The sequence below is a fragment of the Pocillopora damicornis genome, chromosome 9 (genome assembly GCF_964200805.1).
Source record: "Pocillopora damicornis chromosome 9, jaPocDami1.2, whole genome shotgun sequence".
Lineage (NCBI taxonomy): Eukaryota > Metazoa > Cnidaria > Anthozoa > Scleractinia > Pocilloporidae > Pocillopora > Pocillopora damicornis.
This window is the reverse complement of record NC_142678.1, coordinates 12,517,804-12,540,056: the sequence shown is the minus strand read 5'-3', so window position 1 is coordinate 12,540,056 and position 22,253 is coordinate 12,517,804. Positions and strand designations below refer to the sequence as shown.

The following is a 22,253-nucleotide window of genomic DNA, read 5'->3' as shown; positions in this document are numbered from 1 at the left end:
CACTTGGGTCATCGGGATAAGTCGGCATGTTGTCGTAGCTTCGTAATTTTTTTCCATCATTCCATCTCAGTCCCTCTCGACCAAGGTGGTTTTGGTGGATGGAATCTAATGCTGACCATGAAGATGAGGGTGAGTAGCATTAGCTGGTAGAGAAGTTGGAAAAGGACATGAAAACAGACATTGCATCATGTCATTGTTAAAAACAAGGGAAGTGTGATGGCCTTTTCCTTCCGCAACGTCCTGATGGCTCCCTAAGCTGTGCATCTCCCCTGACAATTAGAACCTTCCATATAGCTTGCCTGATGGAGCTGTCGTCATACGATGGTAAACCGTCGGATTCGTCTGGCAATGAAAACACAGAAAACTGTGATGTCCACCAGGGAATAGTCCTCCTTATCGAGCCGTTCTATGGTGGACCACCACGTAGGTCATATTTTCCCACTACAATGTACATGACTAACTCTAAACCCCTTTACTTCCATTATGTTAAGGACAATTTTCCTTGATATCTACAATACATTTCTTGTCATTTCAGCTCTCTTTACCAATCCCTATTTAGACAATGTTTAAGAACAAGGAAGGTTCGTGTTATCATTTTCTCATGCTACTCATTTTCTCATATTGATCATGCCCCTTGACTTCCAGCATGTAAACCAATGATTGCACTTCCAGTGAGTTGATTTGTCGACTACTGTAGATGAATCAGTTCAGATTGGATGTAATGGACAAGTATGCTCAAGCACAGATGCCCTTTATACCATCCACAGCTGCTTATGGAAAAAATTACCAAAACCCCCTAGATTACTCCCTTGACCCTCATTTAATTAATAAACATGCAACTTCTCTTTATATTATGAGAATATTTCAACTTATCAGCTTGAAGTTCTTGATCTACCATTAAATTCACATAACGAATTCACGAGGAAATGAGTAGCAAGCAGATTTAGGGAGTTAATGGACCAACTTGCGAAGGGGCATGCAAGGTTGTGGCGCGGTAGTGAGGGCCAGCACATTAAAGGGTATAGAATATGGAAGTAGGGTGATTATTGTTCTATTTTGCAATATTGTTGTTTGAGGGATAAACCTGTTTCAGAATAGTAACAAGTACGACACATTACGTCTGACTGTGTTTGTGGCGTGATTGATTGATTGATTGAGGAATAGACAAGAAACGGTGCAGAATTTTTGGAATAAAGATGGCACCCTCTATGAATTATGAGCAAGAATTTTTTCGAGCGGTCATTGGTTATCAATATTCAGTTAGTTGTCTGTTAAGATATTCATGACTGAATAAATAATTTTACGCCCTAAATTCAAATCGCCTTTGTAAAGAAACGGATATGTTTTCGTTTTTGTTTTCAATCGTTCTGTGTCAAGACCCTGTGTAGAACTTTGAAAAGGAAGAATCATCAGAAACGAGAACTATCGCTAAATATTAAGGATAAAACTACTTGACGATTGTTTCCAAAAACCATCCCCTCGATATTCTTACAGAGCCAATAGGTGAAAAATCCACCACTGATTGACGTCCACTAGGCAGACACGTTCTCGTCAAAATTATATTAAAATATCCTATAAGTCATATCAGATAGACACCGCTGAATCGCCTTGTCAATCACTATCGCTCCCAGACTCACTCAGCTGAAGATCTTCACCTGTTAAAAAAAAACAAACAAACAAACAATCAATCTTTTCAAACAGGCGAACCAGTTTTCGCTATCAACGGAGTCGGAGTCGGAGTCGTATTCGTAAGAGCGCGAAAGAATTATCAGCTGGAACGCCAGTTCGGAAGAAACAACGAATAACAGGGCCAAGTCTCAAGATCTCCAGGTCATTGTGACTTCTGGCCAACAATCAAGTTTTTATTGGATCACAAGAGACGAGAGCCATTCTGTGTCCAATTCCATTGGTGTTCCTATTTTGTTTTGCTCATCTGATTACGATTCCAAACCCGACTTAGTTGTTGTTGTTAGTGGTGGAAACCAGCCTGTAAATACAGCTTCACCAGGATGTAAGACCTTAAGTTAGTCTACCATTAATTTCCAATAGAAGTAAAATGCCTTTGTTTTTTTTTTTTTTTCCTCCGCCACAAAATGGAAAAATTGTGCAATAGTACCCAGAGGTCATTGGGCCCTCAACACCATGACAACTAACTGTGATCCAATGAGGTGTTCACATGCTGATCACGCATGTTATCTTGATGATGATTGACGTTGTCATGCACAGGCAGGGCCGGGTCACATGACGAATCACGAGATTTTGCTTATAAAACTCTTTGGTCATTTATTTTGTATTTCAACGTATTTGGATTGCGATCTCCTGGAGCATTATGGCGCAAACGCGCAAAATACTTACAGACGCATGTACAAGTCGTATTAATCGCGGCTAATCCACACTGAAAGATGTTATTGAGCGCTATTTTTGGAACGGATTGAGTCGCGAACGCTTGAAAGCCATGAAAGCCTTGAATGCCTTGTATGCTAAGTATGCCAATGTCTTAGTTGAAAAACGTTCAATTGTTGTAAAAAGTAAAATCTGAAATCTGAAAAGAAACTGCATATACTCTATGCAATCTATTGAACAACACTACTACCGTAAGACTGAAGAACATAACTATAATGGATGCAAACTGCTTGTGAAGAAAGATGACATGTTGGATTCACTTGATGGTAAGGAACGTGGCTACGATAACAGTACGAATGGTATTAATTTCACGAATCTTATGAATCTTATGTTTGTTTTCATTGTAGTTGTATAGATATTCTTTTTTAATATATACGTGATCCAAAACCCTGTGTTTTTTGTGTATAATGTTATTATGTTAAATATTGTTTACGCAGTTGTCTTGTCACAGGCAGCCCAAGGTCACGTCTCGAGAAAAAGCCAACGATTAATTCATGAACGCGTCACGCGTTGTGTGACTCGGTGTTAAGTTACGAGAGGAACTGCACGTTATAAGGAATAGTATAGGGAACGAAGTATGATCGATTTACAACGATACATATTTCGAAATATGAACATTTTTCTCGTAAAATCAATAAAACTTACTCATACCCTGCGTATCTGTTGTATTTTTTGGCGATTTCTACCGTTTTAAGCTTGCTCTACCATCACTGTTATTCACGTCATCTACTTTTATTACGTTGGTAAAATCTGTACAGACATCACACCAACCAACTCGCGCGCAAAGTAAGAAGACTATATTGAAGGCTTGAAATAATATTGCGATCGATTTTCATCAAGAAGTGGGCCAGGAATATCTCACAATAGTGCAAATAATCGTGAAGGCGGATCGCAGAAAAGCGATTGCGTGACGCTCGGTAAGCTGTAAGATGACATGTTATTATATAGGGGGAGGGGGGGGGGGAGGTTTATTAAAAGTATTGAAAAATAGCACCCAAGTGGTGAAATACATGTGAATTTACAAGCATACTTCAAATATTTAAAAAATACGAAAATCTTACATTTGACTTCAAAATTAAGAGTCTAAAGGGACTGGGAATTACAAGAGTCAGTAGTTATATACCAATAAAAAAACGCTTAGGTTTGCTTGACTACAAGGACTGGGCGTTAGACGCCATTGTTGGAAAGAAAGATTTTTTAAATCTTTCGGTCCGGCATTTAAAGAGTGATACATGGTTTTTGTTGCGCAACTCATAAACGTGGCAATCGGCGCGCTTTGGTGGAATAAGGTGGTACAGCCGTGACCCAGGCACACAGATACCGTCCCAAACTTTCTTGCAGAGTTCGTCTCTTCTCACATTTAAGCGAGTGGAGTTTGCAGCCACAATGGCGTCTTTGTAGCTCAGCGCCGGAAATAATATACGCAGAGCTCTTTTCTGAACTCTTTCGATCATGTCCTTGAGGTAAATTGGTAGGCTAGTAGACCAAGTGACGCAGGCGTATTCGAGGACCGATCGTACCAAGGCATAAAATATGTTAATAAGGTCTTCGGGTGGAATTCCGGACCGCTTGAGCACTCTTAAGATGTAAAGACGTTTTGAGGCTTTGGAGACAATCTCACGCACGTGCTCATTCCACCCAAGAGTGTCGCTGATAGTGACTCCAAGGACCTTGTGTGAGGAGACCCGTTCTAAGGGACGTCCATTGACGCACAAAGGGCCAAGATCTGGCCGTGTTTTAAGCGAACAAATCACAAGTTCCTTGCACTTCTTTGGGTTGAGGTTCATATTATTGCGCGACGACCACTGTGCAATGGCGTCAAGATCTTTCTGAAGGGACGATGTACCGCCTGATGGGATGACCTCGGATATTGTTAGGTCATCTACATATTTCCAGTGGCTCGATAGTAATGGAGTTTCAATCGCGAGATCGTTAATCATCAGGAGGAACAGGATGGGGCCAAGCTTAGTGCCCTGCGGGACTCCAGCGTGCACGGGCAACCAAGGGGATACAATGTTCTTAATCTTAACAGCTTGGCGACGGCCATAAAGAAAACTGCAAATCCAACGGATAATAAAACCACGGACCCCAAGGTGGATGAGTTTATTGACTAAGATAGTGTGGTCAATATGGTCAAAAGCCTTACTAAAATCCAGGAAGCAGGCCCTTAAGAACATACCTGGTTTGTCAAATGAGGACAACCAGTTGTGCATCATATCCAACAGGCAATAGGTGGTTGAAGTTCCTTTGGGGCAGCCGAATTGGCTGAAATCGATGAGGATATATAGTCTATAGTCTATAGTTTTTACGTCTAGTATGATATACTAGACGTAAAAACTCTTCAGAGTCTTGGTCTGCATTTTGTACCCACTCTGCAGTCTGCAGTCTATATTTTGTATTCGGTCTGCAGTCTGCTGTCTGCATTATGTACTAACAGGTATCCGTGGCACCAATACAGTTTATTTTTGGTTACATTTATTCGCAAAACACACATAATCTACCACAAAATACCTGTGAGTGAGGTAATTCGACATTTTCGTTCTTTCCCACATTAATATTCTTCTCTCCTTTTGTAAGAATGCAGACATCACTCACAATGTTTCAAGTAATCCACCCACCGTACAAAAAAGTAACTCTTGCATGCATAGCATGCTTATGTTTTGAAATAGGTGTATGCCCTTGGCCAGACTTGAGCGCACTATTTCAGTATACTAGTCCGACACCCGTAGTATCACTACACTTGATTCTAAGGATCCAGTACCATCCAGATATCCCAGTTACCATGCTCACAGGGTCTAGTTTTACCTCAGAAATGCACATGATCATTTTCGTTCATAAAAGTGATACCAATCTATCTATCTGTTTACCACAGATAATTGAATTTAATCAGTCAGCCAATGAACTTTTACTGTTCCCACGCTTCTTGTTTTTATATCTGATCGTAGACAGTCGACGCGATTTGTGCCCGAACTTGATAATTTTTGGGTCACTCCAAAGGTGAACTGTAAAAATCAGCTCCTAGCATGAAAAATGGCAACAACTGAAACAACTGAAACAAACAAAAAATTAACACCTTCTTCAGACTTTTCAGATAGGTGCTCCCCTTCGACTCAGATAATAAGCAAACACCAGTGTCTTTGACAGATATTTATGAAAATCGCCTGTTGTACATCACGTGGGTGTCACGAGGCAGAAAGAAAAAGAATATTGAAACGGGTTCGAAAGACGTGTCAAGTTTCACAGACTAGCTTCCAAGAATACCGTTCTCGTTAAAGCAACATTTCGAATAGATTCTGTAACAAACCAGAACGGGCAATGTAGAGGAGAACACATACAAAACCAAGATGTCGGACCAACAAGATATATTTAATATAAGAAGACAGATGTCGTCAGCGGACCACGAGGTCGTGACAGTGTCACGCAATATTATTACAGATTCTGCGCCTGGAGAAGACTTATCCTCACCTTATCCGGCAAAAAACTGCATTAGCTGAGATCAGAGTCCATCGCTTTATCTGCTTGTCAGCAATGTCTTCATCAGATTTTTTGAGGCGAGCGAGGAAACGGCCAGCTCCGGAGAACTTTGATACCCACCAAGAGGAAATCAAAAGGATCGCTCCGTCAATACGGACAAACAAACCAACTTATTTGCACAGATCTAAGCCCAGTACCACATTTCGAGTTTTAACGCCAGTTCCCTCAACATCATGGAGTTGGGACACAGAAAGTCAATCGGAATTTCCGCGCAGAGATACAAGTGCATATTACATGGAATTTTCAAGATCAATGCAGGCACACGACGGAGATAGATACCAAATACAAGGAAAAAGCCCTTCGTATGACTACACAAACTGGTCACCGTCAGATTATGGAAAAAACCGGCCATGGAGTTGGGACGCAGAACGTCGATCGGGATTTCCGCGAAGAGATACAAGTGCATGTTACATGGAATCTTCAAGGACAGAGCAGGCACACGAAGTCAAATACAAGGAAATACAAGGAAAAAGTCCTTAGTTTGAACTCACAAACAGGGAATCGTCACATACTGGAGGACACCAGCCACACCAAGCGCGTGCACAGCCGCCCGCACACCGATATCTCACACCGAAGCGCGCAGGTTGCAAAGCTGCCGCAAAAAGAACACATTCTTCTGATCCATCCAACAAGCAGTTCTCTCGCATGACAAAAGAAACAACCAAACATAAGCTTACACAACCTACCGTGGCTGAAGGAGTCGAGATTGTTTACACAAAAAACATATTCGAAGCTGAGACCTGGTTGAGAACACACATCACAGATTGTTCAGCTTCAGCCGTTGGCTTCGACATCGAGTGGAAGCCTCAGTTCGTAAGCAAGAAGCGTGGAGGCACCGAGAACAAGACTGCCGTTCTTCAACTGGGAGTTGACACATCCTGCCTAGTCCTGCACATTCATCACATGAGTAAATTGCCAAATCTACTTGTCTCAATTCTAGAAGACGCCACAGTCTTGAAAATCGGTAGTGGTATAAAGCAAGATATGTCTAAGCTCAGAAGAGATCGAGGCTTGGTGTGCCATGGAATCGTCGATACACAAGACGTGGCAAAGTCTCTCGATCCCTCGTCTACGCAAAAAGTAGGATTAAAGGCATTGGCGGAACGTTTCCTCGGTATCACACTTGCGAAGAGCAAGCGGGTGTCAACAAGCAACTGGGAAAACTTTCCGCTGACCTTAAGGCAGATCGAATACGCTGCTCTGGATGCTTGGCTCGGATTAAAAGTCTTCAACGCAATTGAACCAAGTAAGGGCTCATAAGTTCTGACATCATTGATGAAGCAAAAAGTCCACCATGCACACGAGCAGAAAAAGACAACATTAACCACTCAATAAAAAACTTGTGACCCATAGAGAACGGTGGCTGTTTCGATATGTCGTTCATTTTGTTTGTTATCTTCAGATGCTAAAGTGATGCTTTGCAAAGTTAGCTTTCTTTAACATCCCGTTCTTACCATTACAATAACTGTTTCAGTGTGATTAATTTACATCAGTATAGTACAGTGTATCCTCAAATTAAGAGTTTAGGGTCGTATGCTTATTTCTCTGCGTATCCTGTTTTAAGAATTACAGGAACATTAATATTTCGCACAATCGAATTGAAATAGTCGAAATCGAAATGCCATAAACGAAATTGAATCGAATCGCAAGGAATATGGATTATTACACCACAAGTTTCATGTCTTATTCAAGTTTTTCATTGTGTTGGTCATGCTGTTGTAATGTAATAAATCCTTGGTTTCCCAGAGTTACGGCGCTCAATAAAATTTGCATTTGTAACGCGCCGATCATATGTGAACTTGCATATGATAATAAACCAAGATCGGTATTTTACCTCGGAAAAAAATACTTTAGAACACATTTTGAGAGAGAAGTGTTTTTGACTGATAGAAAATAAAGATGTGAGGCAGAGAATTAAACGAGCTTTATTTTATCTCAGAAAAACACATGCTCATTTTCGTCAGTTCAAGTGTTACTGATCGATCGAGCTGCCACTGTTTACATAAGATAGTTGAATTTAATCAGTCTGTCAATAAACTTTAACCGCTCCTACGTTTCTTGTTTTGCATCACATCGTAGACAATCGAAGTGGTTTGTGCCTGAACTTGATAATTTTTTAGTCACTCCAAAGGTGAACTGTAAAAATCAGTTCTTTGTATGAAAAATCGCGTGTTTAAGGTGAAAACTACATTTTCTGATTGAGTGACTCGGAGCCCCTTTCTCAAATTGACTACATGCTCTCGACCAATCAGAAGAAATCAGCGTCCTCTTCAACTAAGTATTCCCCTTCGACTCAGATAATAAGCATACACCAGTGTCTTAGTCGAATATTTATGAAAATCGCCTGTTGTACATCACGTCCGAATTTCGAAGGAGGAGTCAAGTCTCGCAAACTAGCTTCCGAGAGTACCGTTCTGTTGTATGAATATTGCTCGCTAAAGCAACATTTTGAATAGATTCCGCGCCTAGTGAAGAGTTATCCTCACCTTATCCGGCAAAAAAACTGCATCTGAGATCTGAGTCGATCACTGAATCTGCCTATCAGCAATGTCTTCTTCGTATTTTTTAAGGCGAGCGAGGAAGCGGCCAACTACGGACAACTTCGATACCCATCAAGAGCGAATCAAACGGATCGCTCTGTCAAAACGGAGAACCGAAACAACTTATTTGCACAGATCTAAGCTTAATACCACATTTCGCTTTTTAACGCCAGTTCCCTCAACTTCATGGAGTTAGGACGCAAAACGTTGATGGGAATTTCCGCAAAGATACAAGTGCATATTCTCGGTATGCAGCTGACGTCATACATTTATGCAAATTAAGGGCCGCCATGTTGGTGCCCATCTCAGCCGTGAAATTTCATGCAAATAAATATGTGAATATGAAAGCGATCTTCCCAGTAATGAACACTACTTGAGCAGTAGTGAAAATAAGGCCTGAAAAGATTCAGGCCTGTCCGGGATTTGAAATCCCGTTTAAGCTGCAAGGCAGGCCTTGCTGAATCCAGCTCAGACGTAGCGGGTGTACTATTCTTTATTGAAGCAGGGACAAGAATCCAAGAGAAACTCGCATGCACTCAAACCAACTGCACGTGGATTCTCCCAACTCATGTTACAGAAGTGCCGCACTCGAAGGTGAAGGATATCGACTTTTCGTCCGCGAAAAAGCTTAAAAAGACGCTGGACCAAAGAATCGACTCATTACACCCAAATTCGGGGAACAGCAGAAAAGCTCAGCAGAAAAGGCGATCAAACTTCGCCCGTCGCGTCTCCATCAGAAGAAGAAATGCAGGCTGTGTACGCGAAGCTAAATACCTAGAAAATTAAAGCTGCTGCTCTTAGCTTTATCGATCTCTATGCTGACCAGTTTATCGATGAAAGCCACTCACTGCCGATTGTTACCGACCTATTTTATGCGGGAAATGTTGATCTTGATTATCCAAAACTACTATGAAAATGTATTGAAGTGACATGGGATAATTTTGATGAAAACATAAACAAAGTAATACTCAACATAAGGGATCAAACTAGTGGGTCGAGATTTTTTAGACATCGTGCTGGCAGAATTGGCGCGTCTGAAAGTCATACAGCATTTCACAAAAACATTGCCCAGTCCTTACGCTGCCTTCATCACATGCCGTAAGATCATCAGAAATGGAATGTTTATTTCCTTCTTCTACAGTTTTTCCCTCTTCTGTGGAGGTACTTGGTACTTAGCTATTCACGTTCCTGTTGCTCAATAGCATGTTTCTCTCTTTTCTTTGCTCTTTCTTGCCTCTTTGCTTTTGCTTTAGTCTACCTCACGGCCATAACTTTTCTTTCCGGGCTCTAAAGTTGGCACCCAATCTACATCATGCTTGTGCCAGTAAGGAGATGGCTTTCTAGAGACAAAATGCTTGCAGCATACCTGTTTGCTCTTGAGAACCTCATTTTGCCTAGGCATCACTTTTACTCGTCGCTTGTATCCACTTTTCTTTCCTCTCTGTTGTTGTTGTCTCCTCTTCGAAGGCAGACTTATTTTTTATAACTGATGGCATTCAATAATATCCAATCTCTTTGTCGTGATCACTTCTGCCGCCAGAGCCGAAAACTACACAAAGAACCACTCCTACTTTCACACTTTCACTCACAGGCAGCCTAGGCTCCAGCTGTGAGATGATCGTCTTGTGGAATAGGAGTCATGGCGAAATTATAAGAGTTTGTATGGGAACATTTACAACCGCTCTTAACCCTTCAACTTCCATGATCTGATTGTTAATTCTCTCCTCTAGCTGCTACACATTTCCTTGTGAATTGATTACGAGAATTTGGTGTTCAATCAAGATCAAATCTTGTACCCGATAAGTTTGAGTAATCGCATTATCTGTTTGCTGGATAACGTGTGGATACTATTGGGAGAAGCTATGCACCAGTCAATGTAAACCCCCGCACCCCCCCCCCCCGCCGGGACACAGCGGGGCATTTGTGGGGAATTTTCAGTTATTTGACGAGCGAAAGGGCCGCAGGTATCGGGGACTTTGACCTCTTTTGCACGTCATCCAAGAACAGCGGGAGAGTGGACCGGGGTATTTTCCACCGAGGTGGACTGGGTCAAGAATCGCTAGTCCGGCAAGATGGCGGCTTTTGGCCATGAAAAGAAGGTAAGAGTCGTTTTATCTCAATCACCTCATATCTTCGGCTGAGTATGCCATCACATAAATATAATTGATTGTTTTGTGAACAAAGATCTTTTGTCACAGTTTTTACTCGTAAGTTATTCTGAGAATCACTTGACCGATCAAGCATGTCATCAGGTGTTTATATTATCTTCTTGTGCATATTTAAAAAAATACTTTGTACATGGATAGATCTGTACACGGATAGGTCTGAATTAAAGTCTTGTATTGTTCGTGATAGTGCTACAAAACTGTTGTTCATTGATGCAAATTTTGTGTGGGTGCTTGTCGAGTTTGGCGAGAGGAGACACGTGATGTGTATCTCTGAAGAGGGAAGTCTAGACTTGCAAATGCTGTTGAAAGAAGTGACAAATAAAGTTTAAACCATTTACATTAGCCTGTGCCTTCCACTCAACAAGAGCGGGAGATGTGAGCGGGGTCGTTAGCTTCAATTAGAGGAAAAACCTGACCTTGAGGTGCGGGGCACTTTGTAACTTTAGAAGTGAGCGCTTGTCAAATGCCCCGCTATGTCCCGGCCGGGGGGTGCGGGGGTTTACATTGACTGGTGCATTACACATTAATCACTTCTGGAGTAAAGGGTTAACAATAAAAACATACAGTCAAATTCTCAATAAAAATATCTCACCTTACTTCTACAGTGTATCACTAGTTATCTGACCGCTTACTATGTTGAAAAGAATCCATTTTAGCGAGTTATCCATTTCTAGGTTTACTACTAGTAAGAGAAGCTCAAGGCTGCACGATCCGAGAAGCGAAAAATCCAAGCTATAAATGACCAGGCGGCCACAAATCCAACGCAGAATCCAAGCACACATACTGTAGTTTCATTTTAATTCACTACCAACTCAATTTTCCAATTGAAACCGACGCTAAGCTGCAGTTTGCTTCCAAAAGTTTCTAACGACCCTATAGATCGTTTTCACGTGACGTCACATCATTTCCGGTCGGCCATATTGGTGTACCACTTTCGATTGCGTAATCCCCGTAATTTTTCCACAATTATCGTTCCCACAAGTAAAATGGATTCAAAAGAGTAAGAAAAAGAGTCCCAGAACAAAAGCGGGGTCGACTATTCTTTTCCGATATCCGAATACGCGAAGCAGCTGGATTTTCCAGTCAGAGATCGATATTTACAGAAAATAGCGGCAATTGGAATTGATCCAGTTTTAGTCGAAGGGAAGGACTTTAAGCCGGACTGTTTGCCTCCTGTTGAATCCACAGATATTTTGTGTTATCTTGTCTTGGAGACAAGTTTCCTCACTCAGAAACAGTTTAAAGCTTTCCGAAGTCTTGAAGCATATAACCAAATGGTCTCTGGTTTTATCGCAAGCGTGCAAGGCCACATAATCGCCGACAAGTTTCTTGTTTTAGCAAAGGTGAGACATTCCCAGCGTATGAACGACTCTCTTATTTCATGTTGGGTTATCACGGAAAGAGAAGGAACAATTTTGTTTGCACACTGCTTAGGTTGCAAGGCTGGCCTGGCAGAAACCTGTTCGCATATAGCAAACGTGCTATTTTATCTGGAAGCGTGGACAAAAATAAATGGCAGACTTGCCTGCACGCAAGTGAAGTGCTCGTGGCTTTTACCTACCTACGTCAAACAAGTAGAATATGAAAAGGTGCGAGAAATAAACTTTACATCCGCAAGGAAAATAAAAAAACGATTTAGATGCCAAGATTGAGAACCTCTCCAATGCTTCCAGCCCTGATAACTCTGCTAAAGGAAACGTGTCAAAGGAGATCCCTGTTCCCTCAAAACCGGAAATGGATACCTTTTATGCTAAACTTAGTAAGTCTAGTAGCAAGCCCATCGCTCTAAGCTTAATACCCGAGTATGCAGACAGCTATATCCTCAAAAGTCGCTGCGTACCTACAATTAGCGATCTGTTTGATAAGAGGTACCTCGCTCTGAGTTATCCTGAGTTATTAAAAGCTTGTCAAGAGGTAGATATTGAGATTACAAAAGAACACTGAAATCTTACAAGTTGAGAGAGATACTGTCGCACAAGCGAAGGGTAACTCCCTGCGATGGTGAAACCATGGTCAGCCAAGACCAGATCCCCAGGCAATAACTTATTTAAAATTCCACAGTTCTCAGTTAAATATTTGTCTGATGTTCGTCCTTCCCAAGCTTGGGAAACATAGGAGATTGTACCTTGTGGAGTTATCCCAATCAGCACCTTAACAGTGTTATGGTGTTTGTATGATGACCATGTCTGTGCTCTTGCGAGCAGATTTGATGGTCTATTAATAAATACTTCGAAACAATCAATAATCACGGTAGTTTTGTTTCCAAATGAATATTTAAAACACTGTGGCATAGTTCGCCATAAATCCTCACGTTCAGGCCAGTTGATAAGTGGAGCCAGGCGTACATCTAGCGCTACCATCCGGGATGAAAAAATCCTTGAAACTGTTGAAAGGGAGACATTAAAGCGATATGAAAGATCTTGATGTGGAGCGTCAAGTTTAAGTTTTATCAAAGCCATGACAAACTCTTGAAATGTGGTCAGATTCTGGGACTTGTAAGCAACAAACGGAGAAACATGTTCGAAAACATTTTGCAGGATATCGAAGGAAGGCAAACCAGTGTAGAATTTAACTTTTTCTTCGTTTTGTACAAATTCCCACCGATCAAAATGGTTTCCGGTCAATGTTTAGAGAGCTGAATAAATATTCAAACTCTTCAGTTTGTGTGCCAGCTTCAACTGTTAATTTTTTCTCTTCGTCCTCATTTCCTTCAAAGCTAAGGTTTGAAACCTGTTCACCGGGCTCATTAAGTTTCTGTCTCTTCGCCGTTCGCTCTAGTTCTAGCTCTCGTTCTCTCTTTTCAAGTTCACGTTCCCTCGCTCTCTCGCTTCGTTTTGCCGCCGCTTCTTTATGATCTGCTCGATCAGACGCTTTCTTGTGTCCCAAAAGCAATGTCGGAACCCATTCAATATTAAATTTATCCCAGCTCTTAGCTGCCCTTCCTGAAACAAAATGCTTTTCGCACACACGATCGTTTTCTAAGATCTCTTCGGTCAGATCGTCACTGTTTATCGCTGAAATCCAGCGCGATCTTCTTTCTTCGGATAGTATCTGTGCCTCTTCGCCTTGATTTGTGACCACAGAAGGCACCCTTGCAAAGTACAACCCTTCATCTCGTCCACTTTTGCTGCCACAGCCAACGATCAGACACAAAACCATGTTCCACGCGAAGGACGCTACTAGTTTGTTTACAATTGAGGTACACCAATATGGCGGCGTAGCAACGGTAGTCAAGGAATTGGTCACGTGAGTGAAAACGATCTATTCACGCTCACCACAACAAACGATATGAAAACGTTGAAAACTAGCTTAGTAACCCTGCCTTTGTGACCTGAGCCTTCGGACTGCTCAAACAACGCGTGATGAACAAATTGTGCTAGAATTAGGGGCACATGTGTTTCACCTTACTTAGTTTCTTAGCCACCACCATGGCGGATAGCAAGGACCTTGGTATGACTACACAAACAAGGCATCGTCAGATACAGGAAGACACCAGCCACACCAAGTGTGCTGGCAGCTTCCCGCACACCGTTATCTCACGGCGAAGCCTACAGGTTACCGAGCAGCCGCGAAAAAAAATACATCTTCGTGATCCATCCACCAAGCAGTTCTCTCGTGAGGAAACAACAAAACATGAGCTAACACAACCTGCCGAAGCTGCAGGAGTCGAGGTCGTTTACACAAAAAACGTACACGAAGCTGAGACCTGGTTGAGAACACACATCACAGATTGTTCAGCTTCAGCCGTTGGCTTCGACATGGAGTGGAAGCCTCAGTTCGTAAGCAAGAAGCGTGGAGGCATCGAGAACAAGACTGCCGTTCTTCAACTGGGAGTTGACACATCCTGCTTAGTGCTGCACCTTCATCACATGAATAAATTGCCAAATCTGCTTGTCTCAATTCTAAAAGACGCCACAGTCTTGAAAGTCGGTAGTGCTATAAAGCAAGATGTGTCTAAGCTCAGAAGAGATCGAGGCTTGGTGTGCTATGGAATCGTCGATACACAAGACGTGGCAAAGTCTCATTCCTCATCTACGCAAAAAGTAGGATTAGAGGCATTGGCGGAACGTTTTCTTGGTATCACATTTGCAAAGAGTAAGCGGGTGACAATAAGCAACTGGGAAAACTTTCCGCTGACCTTGGAACAGATTGAATTCGCTGCTCTGGATGCTTGGATCGGATTAAAGGTTTTCAAAGCAATGGAACAGAGGACTCATAAGTTTGGCAGCTTCCCGCACACCGTTATCTCACGGCGAAGCCTACAGGTTACCGAGCAGCCGCGAAAAAAAATACATCTTCGTGATCCATCCACCAAGCAGTTCTCTTGTGAGGAAACAACAAAACATGAGCTTACACAACCTGCCGAAGCTGCAGGAGTCGAGGTCGTTTACACAAAAAACGTACACGAAGCTGAGACCTGGTTGAGAACAAACATCACAGATTGTTCAGCTTCAGCCGTTGGCTTCGACATGGAGTGGAAGCCTCAGTTCGTAAGCAAGAAGCGTGGAGGCATCGAGAACAAGACTGCCGTTCTTCAACTGGGAGTTGACACATCCTGCTTAGTGCTGCACCTTCATCACATGAATAAATTGCCAAATCTGCTTGTCTCAATTCTAAAAGACGCCACAGTCTTGAAAGTCGGTAGTGCTATAAAGCAAGATGTGTCTAAGCTCAGAAGAGATCGAGGCTTGGTGTGCTATGGAATCGTCGATACACAAGACGTGGCAAAGTCTCATTCCTCATCTACGCAAAAAGTAGGATTAGAGGCATTGGCGGAACGTTTTCTTGGTATCACATTTGCAAAGAGTAAGCGGGTGACAATAAGCAACTGGGAAAACTTTCCGCTGACCTTGGAACAGATTGAATTCGCTGCTCTGGATGCTTGGATCGGATTAAAGGTTTTCAAAGCAATGGAACAGAGGACTCATAAGTTTGGCAGCTTCCCGCACACCGTTATCTCACGGCGAAGCCTACAGGTTACCGAGCAGCCGCGAAAAAAAATACATCTTCGTGATCCATCCACCAAGCAGTTCTCTTGTGAGGAAACAACAAAACATGAGCTTACACAACCTGCCGAAGCTGCAGGAGTCGAGGTCGTTTACACAAAAAACGTACACGAAGCTGAGACCTGGTTGAGAACAAACATCACAGATTGTTCAGCTTCAGCCGTTGGCTTCGACATGGAGTGGAAGCCTCAGTTCGTAAGCAAGAAGCGTGGAGGCATCGAGAACAAGACTGCCGTTCTTCAACTGGGAGTTGACACATCCTGCTTAGTGCTGCACCTTCATCACATGAATAAATTGCCAAATCTGCTTGTCTCAATTCTAAAAGACGCCACAGTCTTGAAAGTCGGTAGTGCTATAAAGCAAGATGTGTCTAAGCTCAGAAGAGATCGAGGCTTGGTGTGCTATGGAATCGTCGATACACAAGACGTGGCAAAGTCTCTCGATCCCTCGTCTACGCAGAAAGTAGGATTAGAGGCATTGGCGGAACGTTTTCTTGGTATCACACTTGCAAAGAGTAAGCGGGTGACAATAAGCAACTGGGAAAACTTTCCGCTGACCTTGGAACAGATTGAATACGCTGCTCTGGATGCTTGGATCGGATTAAAGGTTTTCAAAGCAATGGAACAGAGGACTCATAAGTTTGGCAGCTTCCCGCACACCGTTATCTCACGGCGAAGCCTACAGGTTACCGAGCAGCCGCGAAAAAAAATACATCTTCGTGATCCATCCACCAAGCAGTTCTCTCGTGTGGAAACAACAAAACATGAGCTAACACAACCTGCCGAAGCTGCAGGAGTCGAGGTCGTTTACACAAAAAACGTACACGAAGCTGAGACCTGGTTGAGAACACACATCACAGATTGTTCAGCTTCAGCCGTTGGCTTCGACATGGAGTGGAAGCCTCAGTTCGTAAGCAAGAAGCGTGGAGGCATCGAGAACAAGACTGCCGTTCTTCAACTGGGAGTTGACACATCCTGCTTAGTGCTGCACCTTCATCACATGAATAAATTGCCAAATCTGCTTGTCTCAATTCTAAAAGACGCCACAGTCTTGAAAGTCGGTAGTGCTATAAAGCAAGATGTGTCTAAGCTCAGAAGAGATCGAGGCTTGGTGTGCTATGGAATCGTCGATACACAAGACGTGGCAAAGTGTCATTCCTCATCTACGCAAAAAGTAGGATTAAAGGCATTGGCGGAACGTTTTCTTGGTATCACACTTGCAAAGAGTAAGCGGGTGACAATAAGCAACTGGGAAAACTTTCCGCTGACCTTGGAACAGATTGAATACGCTGCTCTGGATGCTTGGATCGGATTAAAGGTTTTCAAAGCAATGGAACAGAGGACTCATAAGTTCTGACATCATCAATGAAGCAAAACGGCTACGATTAACACGATTGATTAATTTCTATTTAATTTGGTTTGTTGTTTTATATTGTTTGTTTGTTTTTTTTGGAGCAAACAAATCAAACCCACAAAAATGGATGAAGGAGGCACCGAAACACTTAAAAGGAGGGTCTACTCACAGGCTAGCAGAACTTATTTTACATTTTGCAACGTCTTGATAATAACTCAAGAAAATATACACCAAATAATAAGATAGTAGACGAAGTCAGAAAAAATTAATTTTTTGTGTAATTTGTTAGTTTAATTCCAAGCAGGCTTTTCTATATCTTTCCGACTTTGTTACACCTGCTGCATATCGTGTAACATAACACTGAACAAATGAAATGCCTGCTCCTAGTGTCGTCGATTGTGATTATTAAAACCAGATAAAAAAACTAGAATGATAGTGATGATAATTATGTATTTACCAGCAGATGGCACACTCTCAATATCAATAAGCTCTAATGCACTTTACAACACTTTACAGGGAACCTAAGCCAGACCGCATTGAGCAGTTTACTTTTCTTTCCACAAGAAATTTGGGAGATGCACCCAATTTGTGAACTTTGGAAAAATGATCAGACCACAAAACCAGGAGCTACATTCACTTCTCTTTACAAGAAGTGCATGGGCTATTTAACATCCCCCGCTTACCATTAAAATAATTGTTTCAGTGTGATTAGGTTACCTCAAGTTTGTATGATGTATATTCATATTAAAGGTGTACGGTTGTATGTTGTTAACATTGTGTATCATGTTATAGGAATTAAATAAAAATTAGGATTTTGCATAATCGAATTGTAATAACTGAAATCAAAAGGCAATAATCAAAATTGAATTGAATTGCAAGGAATATGAATCATTACATCACAAGTTTCAAGTCTCATTCATGTTGTTTCATTGTGTTGGTCATGCTGTTGTAATGTAATAAATCCATTGTTTTGTGCTTCCCCTTTCCAACCCTTTCTACCAAAAATATCCCAAAAAATAACAAAATAAATAAATAACCAATAGAGAAAAATACATCAAATCAAATAAAAATAGCAAATAAGTAAAATGCATGCCAGTACCTGTACCTCAGTCCCTATGCGAGCTTAAAAAAAGGATCACTTGATCATGCAATAAAAATAATTTGAAAGTACTTACAGAGTGTTTTAAAACCTTCCTTCTTTGTTGCAAACTCTTTTTCATCCATCTAGTTGAGGAGGTTTCCAAGAGAAAATGGAAGGTTCATGACTCACGACTTATTTTAGATGGCTAATTAATAATTGTTTTATTCATGACAAATTCAAAACTAAACTTTAATTAATCATGATCTGAGCTATTATCAAACAAAAGAGCAAACCAAAAAAGTCTATGCTGGATCAGATGATGCAAAAACAATTGAACAAACAAGCTAGAAAATTGCATGATTCATTAAATGACTACAGACATAATAAGAACAAAAAAATTGAGGAAACCATGCCCCCAGGATTAGACATAAGAAAGATAAAACCTGAAATACAATATTCTTCCAAGAATATAACAGTCATTTACTTAATAATGATGATCAAAATATTTCAACAATGAATATTTGATGAACAAGAGTATCAAACTTACACTGGTGACAAGACTGTTCAGTTTTTCAACATCTTTGTCATCAAACTCATCATCATCCTCATTTCCATCTTTTTCCACATCTGAACTATCACTGGAAGACGAAGAACCAGATTCTGTTTCAGCTGGTACTGGTACTTCTTCTGGTATGGTATTCACCTCCTTAGCAAAATGACCAGAAAAAAACAAAACAAAAAATAATTAAAAATTAAATAAATAGCATTGCAAGAAAAGATAAATATAAAAGAAACAAATAAAAGAAAAAAGGAGCATTGACCCTTCACACCCAAACATCAGTATTCATACTTTCCACACTAGTCTCAACACATTCCTTAAGGTGCCGACATGGAGAATTTGCTTAACAATCAGGAACTTCTTATGTTGGTGATCTTTTCCATCCATCTTGTGACATTAATGTGTGATTCAGGGGTGATATTATTAAATAAAGAGCAATTATATGCTAGTCACACTTAAAGTTTAAGGGTAAATGATCCCTCAAATGCAATCAAACAATTCAATATCCAACAATTACATAACAGACACAAGTGTTCATTGGATGTATTAAACAAGTCTAAATTAATATAAAATAATTAAAATTAACAAAAACCTTGAACACCATGCAGCAACCAAATACATGAACTGGCAATAAAATCTAACCAACATTACACTACTCACAATAGCTGTGTCACAAGCAGTTGAATTTTCCCATTTTAGTCTGACAACCGAGTGAAAAATAATCACCAAAAATCAAGCAAAAAAATTAAGTAAAAATAACTTTATGCGGTGAATTCGACACAGAAATATTCTTGAAGCACAAATTAATTTCTTTTATTTTTCCCTGAAATCTGGCAACTAGAGTGACAAACTGAGCTTGAAGATTTTGACAGAATACTCATAGTCTGACTGTTTAAACCAGAATATAATTTCACCAAATGATAATGTACCTCAGGCCACAAGTAAAACCTGTTACCTGTGAGCTAGAGGGGGCAGGTATGCTGGTATTCTTGGCAGGAGACACAGACTGTTTAGTTGTTTTTTGTTCCACTGGTTTCTTTTTATTCTTGGTCTTGTTTTTCTGTGTTTTTGTGAGAGTTGCAGTTGACGGAGTAACAGGAAGCTTCACAGGTTTATTTGACTGATTTGATGACCTAACAATAACGAAGCATCCACATGTTAAAAAAAATAGTTTATTTCAATGGAACTATACATGTACTCAGAGACCCAGGGGATAAAAATTTGTCAAGATAAAGATAAAACAGGTGTTTGGCTGGATATGAAAGTTGGCCTGTACTTCAGAAACTTTCGTATCCAGCTGAAAACAGAGTTTCATCTTCATCTTGTCAGATTATTTGCCCTTGGATCTGAGGAATAAACCATCCAGAAGGATTCTAACTACAGCTGTCTTGAGGATTGATCTGTAACCAACAATTGATGATGGCAGGATTTGACTTTTAACACTTGAAAAGTTTGCAATTATCTACTTTTATTAATAAGCTATTATAGTATTTTTATATCATAATATGCATTTAACCCTTCAACTCCCAGAAGTGATTAAGATATTATTTCTCTCTATAATATCCAGCAAAAGGGTAACACAAACAAGGAAATGTGTAGCAGCTAGAGGGGAGAATTCATATGCAGATCTTAGGAGTTAAAGGTTAAGGAGCCTTCTGAGTGTGATGGATGATAACAAATATAAAACAAAACCTAAAAGAAGAATAAAATGGAACTACCATGATTATAATAACATGAAAACTGAGCAGTGTGTGTTCATCATAGTTAAATTTAAATTAAAAAAACATCAAAGACATGTATCAAAATATATTAAAGCTTTAAGCTTACCTAACTTTCTTGAGCTGAGGAACAGTAGACTCAATTCTCTCCAGTGTAAATGTCTGAAGGAAATTGATACAGGAGCTACATCATTCTATAGAACTACCACTTAGTAGAGATTGCATCAAAAATTTTGCTTATTATCACATTGCCTATTGAAAACAAGGTAGCCAGGCATAAGGTAAAGTCTGTTCTCAAGCCAAGTGATCCTGATGATCCGGCAAGTATTTACCACCCCCCAGACATTTGGTCAGCTTTCCCTGACAGTTTGCTAGCATGATTTTCTACTCTATTGAAGAGAAGCATGATGAGAGTAAAGTGTCTTCAGCCCATAAAACACAACACATTGACTTTGCCAGGTCTCCAACAAGAACCTCTTGACTCAGAGTCCAGCACATCAACTGTTTAGTCAAGGCCTCCACAATAAAAACAAAACAAACTTCTACATAGACATCATTACTATTAAAACAATGTAATTACTGTAGGTTTATACCTTTTTTTCATTATCTACCACCAAAATAAATTCCTTCGTACAACTTCTTTTTGAGCCACGATAAACAGTGTTACCAGAATCCTATAAAATTATGCAAGAATATCAATATAAAGAAAGACCTTGAGTAAGATGACACAAATAAGTAATTCAGATACACTTGTCAATGATGTTTCAACAGTTTTAAAAAATTGAGCTTAGTATAATAATAAAAATCTACAGTTATTATTACCCATAAACTTCTAAAGGTCTTCAGACTCTTGTCCCATTTGAATGTAGTTTTTTTTTTTTTTTTTTCACTTTTGAACCATGGCTACATCTTTTTTTTTTTTTTTTTTTAACTTAAAACATACATGGGCCATTTAAAATCAAGAAAATCAAACAAAAAAAATAATGCACTATTTTTAATAAGAAAAAAAAATATTTCACAGTTAGAGCTGGCTGTGTTATTCAACTTTTTCCTTCAGTGTTTGTACAAAGAGGTTGTTTGGTTACCCTGTTACTCCTATTTTCTAGGTGAAAAATACAACTTTTGAGGGATATCACTTTTGAAAGATGGCTACTAAAGGGATTTAACAGCAGCCATTAACTTTTAAGCATTTAGATGAATTCATATAATACCTGTACATTAGGAACAGTGACTTTGACCTCATTTTTGTCACCTACAACAAGCTCTGCCGGTCTCGAGGTGTCTACTGAGGCTGGTTTGAAGTCATCTGTGGTAAAATGTCAAATGTATAACTGAACCACAAATGAATAAATTAGGTTATACACAACTTATTGATAAAAAGTTTGAAATGGATAAAAAGGCCAAAATTCATGATTTTCAGCAAGGAAGACATGATCATTTACTATTTAATACAATATTTTCGGTTTATTGAGCTTATTGTTGAACAACAGCTGTACCTAGGGTTTTAAAGAATTTTTCGACGCACTATTACTCCACAGAATATTTAGGGAATAAAGACAAAAAAAATTACTTCGAAATAGGAAAGTGTAAATGAATATGTTAACGAAAAAAATCATTGAATTCAGCTGTTCGTTCACAACTTGAAAATGTAGTCAATTGTCAATGCGCATGAGAAAAAAGGTTTTGTTTCACGAAAAAGAATGGAAAGTGACAAATAAGTGAGCTCACATCTGATTGTATGAAAGGCCGTTTTCGGTCCTCCTTTAGAATGAAAACTACTTCCAAGTCTCAGTTCGAATTCTCGACTGGTATTGAATGGAAATTCTAATTCGTTTTCGCTCGATTGGGCCGCCATCTTGAAACTAGAATAACATGAGCCTGCAATTTTAAA

The 22,253-nt window shown here is 40.2% G+C and overlaps 3 protein-coding genes across 3 annotated transcripts; 2 read left to right on the top strand and 1 right to left on the bottom strand.

Moving 5' to 3' along the window:
• Positions 1-1,343: 1,343 nt before the first annotated feature.
• On the bottom strand, positions 1,344-22,248 carry LOC113676538 (uncharacterized). Its single transcript, XM_089182969.1, has 8 exons — positions 22,091-22,248; positions 21,574-21,668; positions 20,956-21,036; positions 20,472-20,524; positions 19,600-19,777; positions 18,633-18,791; positions 18,180-18,228; positions 1,344-1,655 (listed from the first exon to the last, which is right to left on the bottom strand). Exons 1-8 carry the CDS (start codon positions 22,215-22,217, stop codon positions 1,612-1,614), a joined length of 786 nt encoding a protein of 261 aa, XP_089039095.1. The 5' UTR covers positions 22,218-22,248; the 3' UTR covers positions 1,344-1,611.
• Positions 6,583-7,989, top strand: LOC149040168 (uncharacterized). Its single transcript, XM_089182975.1, has one exon. It carries the CDS (start codon positions 6,583-6,585, stop codon positions 7,195-7,197), a length of 615 nt encoding a protein of 204 aa, XP_089039101.1. The 3' UTR covers positions 7,198-7,989.
• LOC149040167 (uncharacterized) lies at positions 14,038-17,826 on the top strand. The gene has a single exon (XM_089183082.1). The coding sequence runs from the start codon at positions 14,038-14,040 to the stop codon at positions 17,005-17,007; it is 2,970 nt and encodes a 989-aa protein (XP_089039208.1). The 3' UTR covers positions 17,008-17,826.
• Positions 22,249-22,253: the final 5 nt, after the last annotated feature.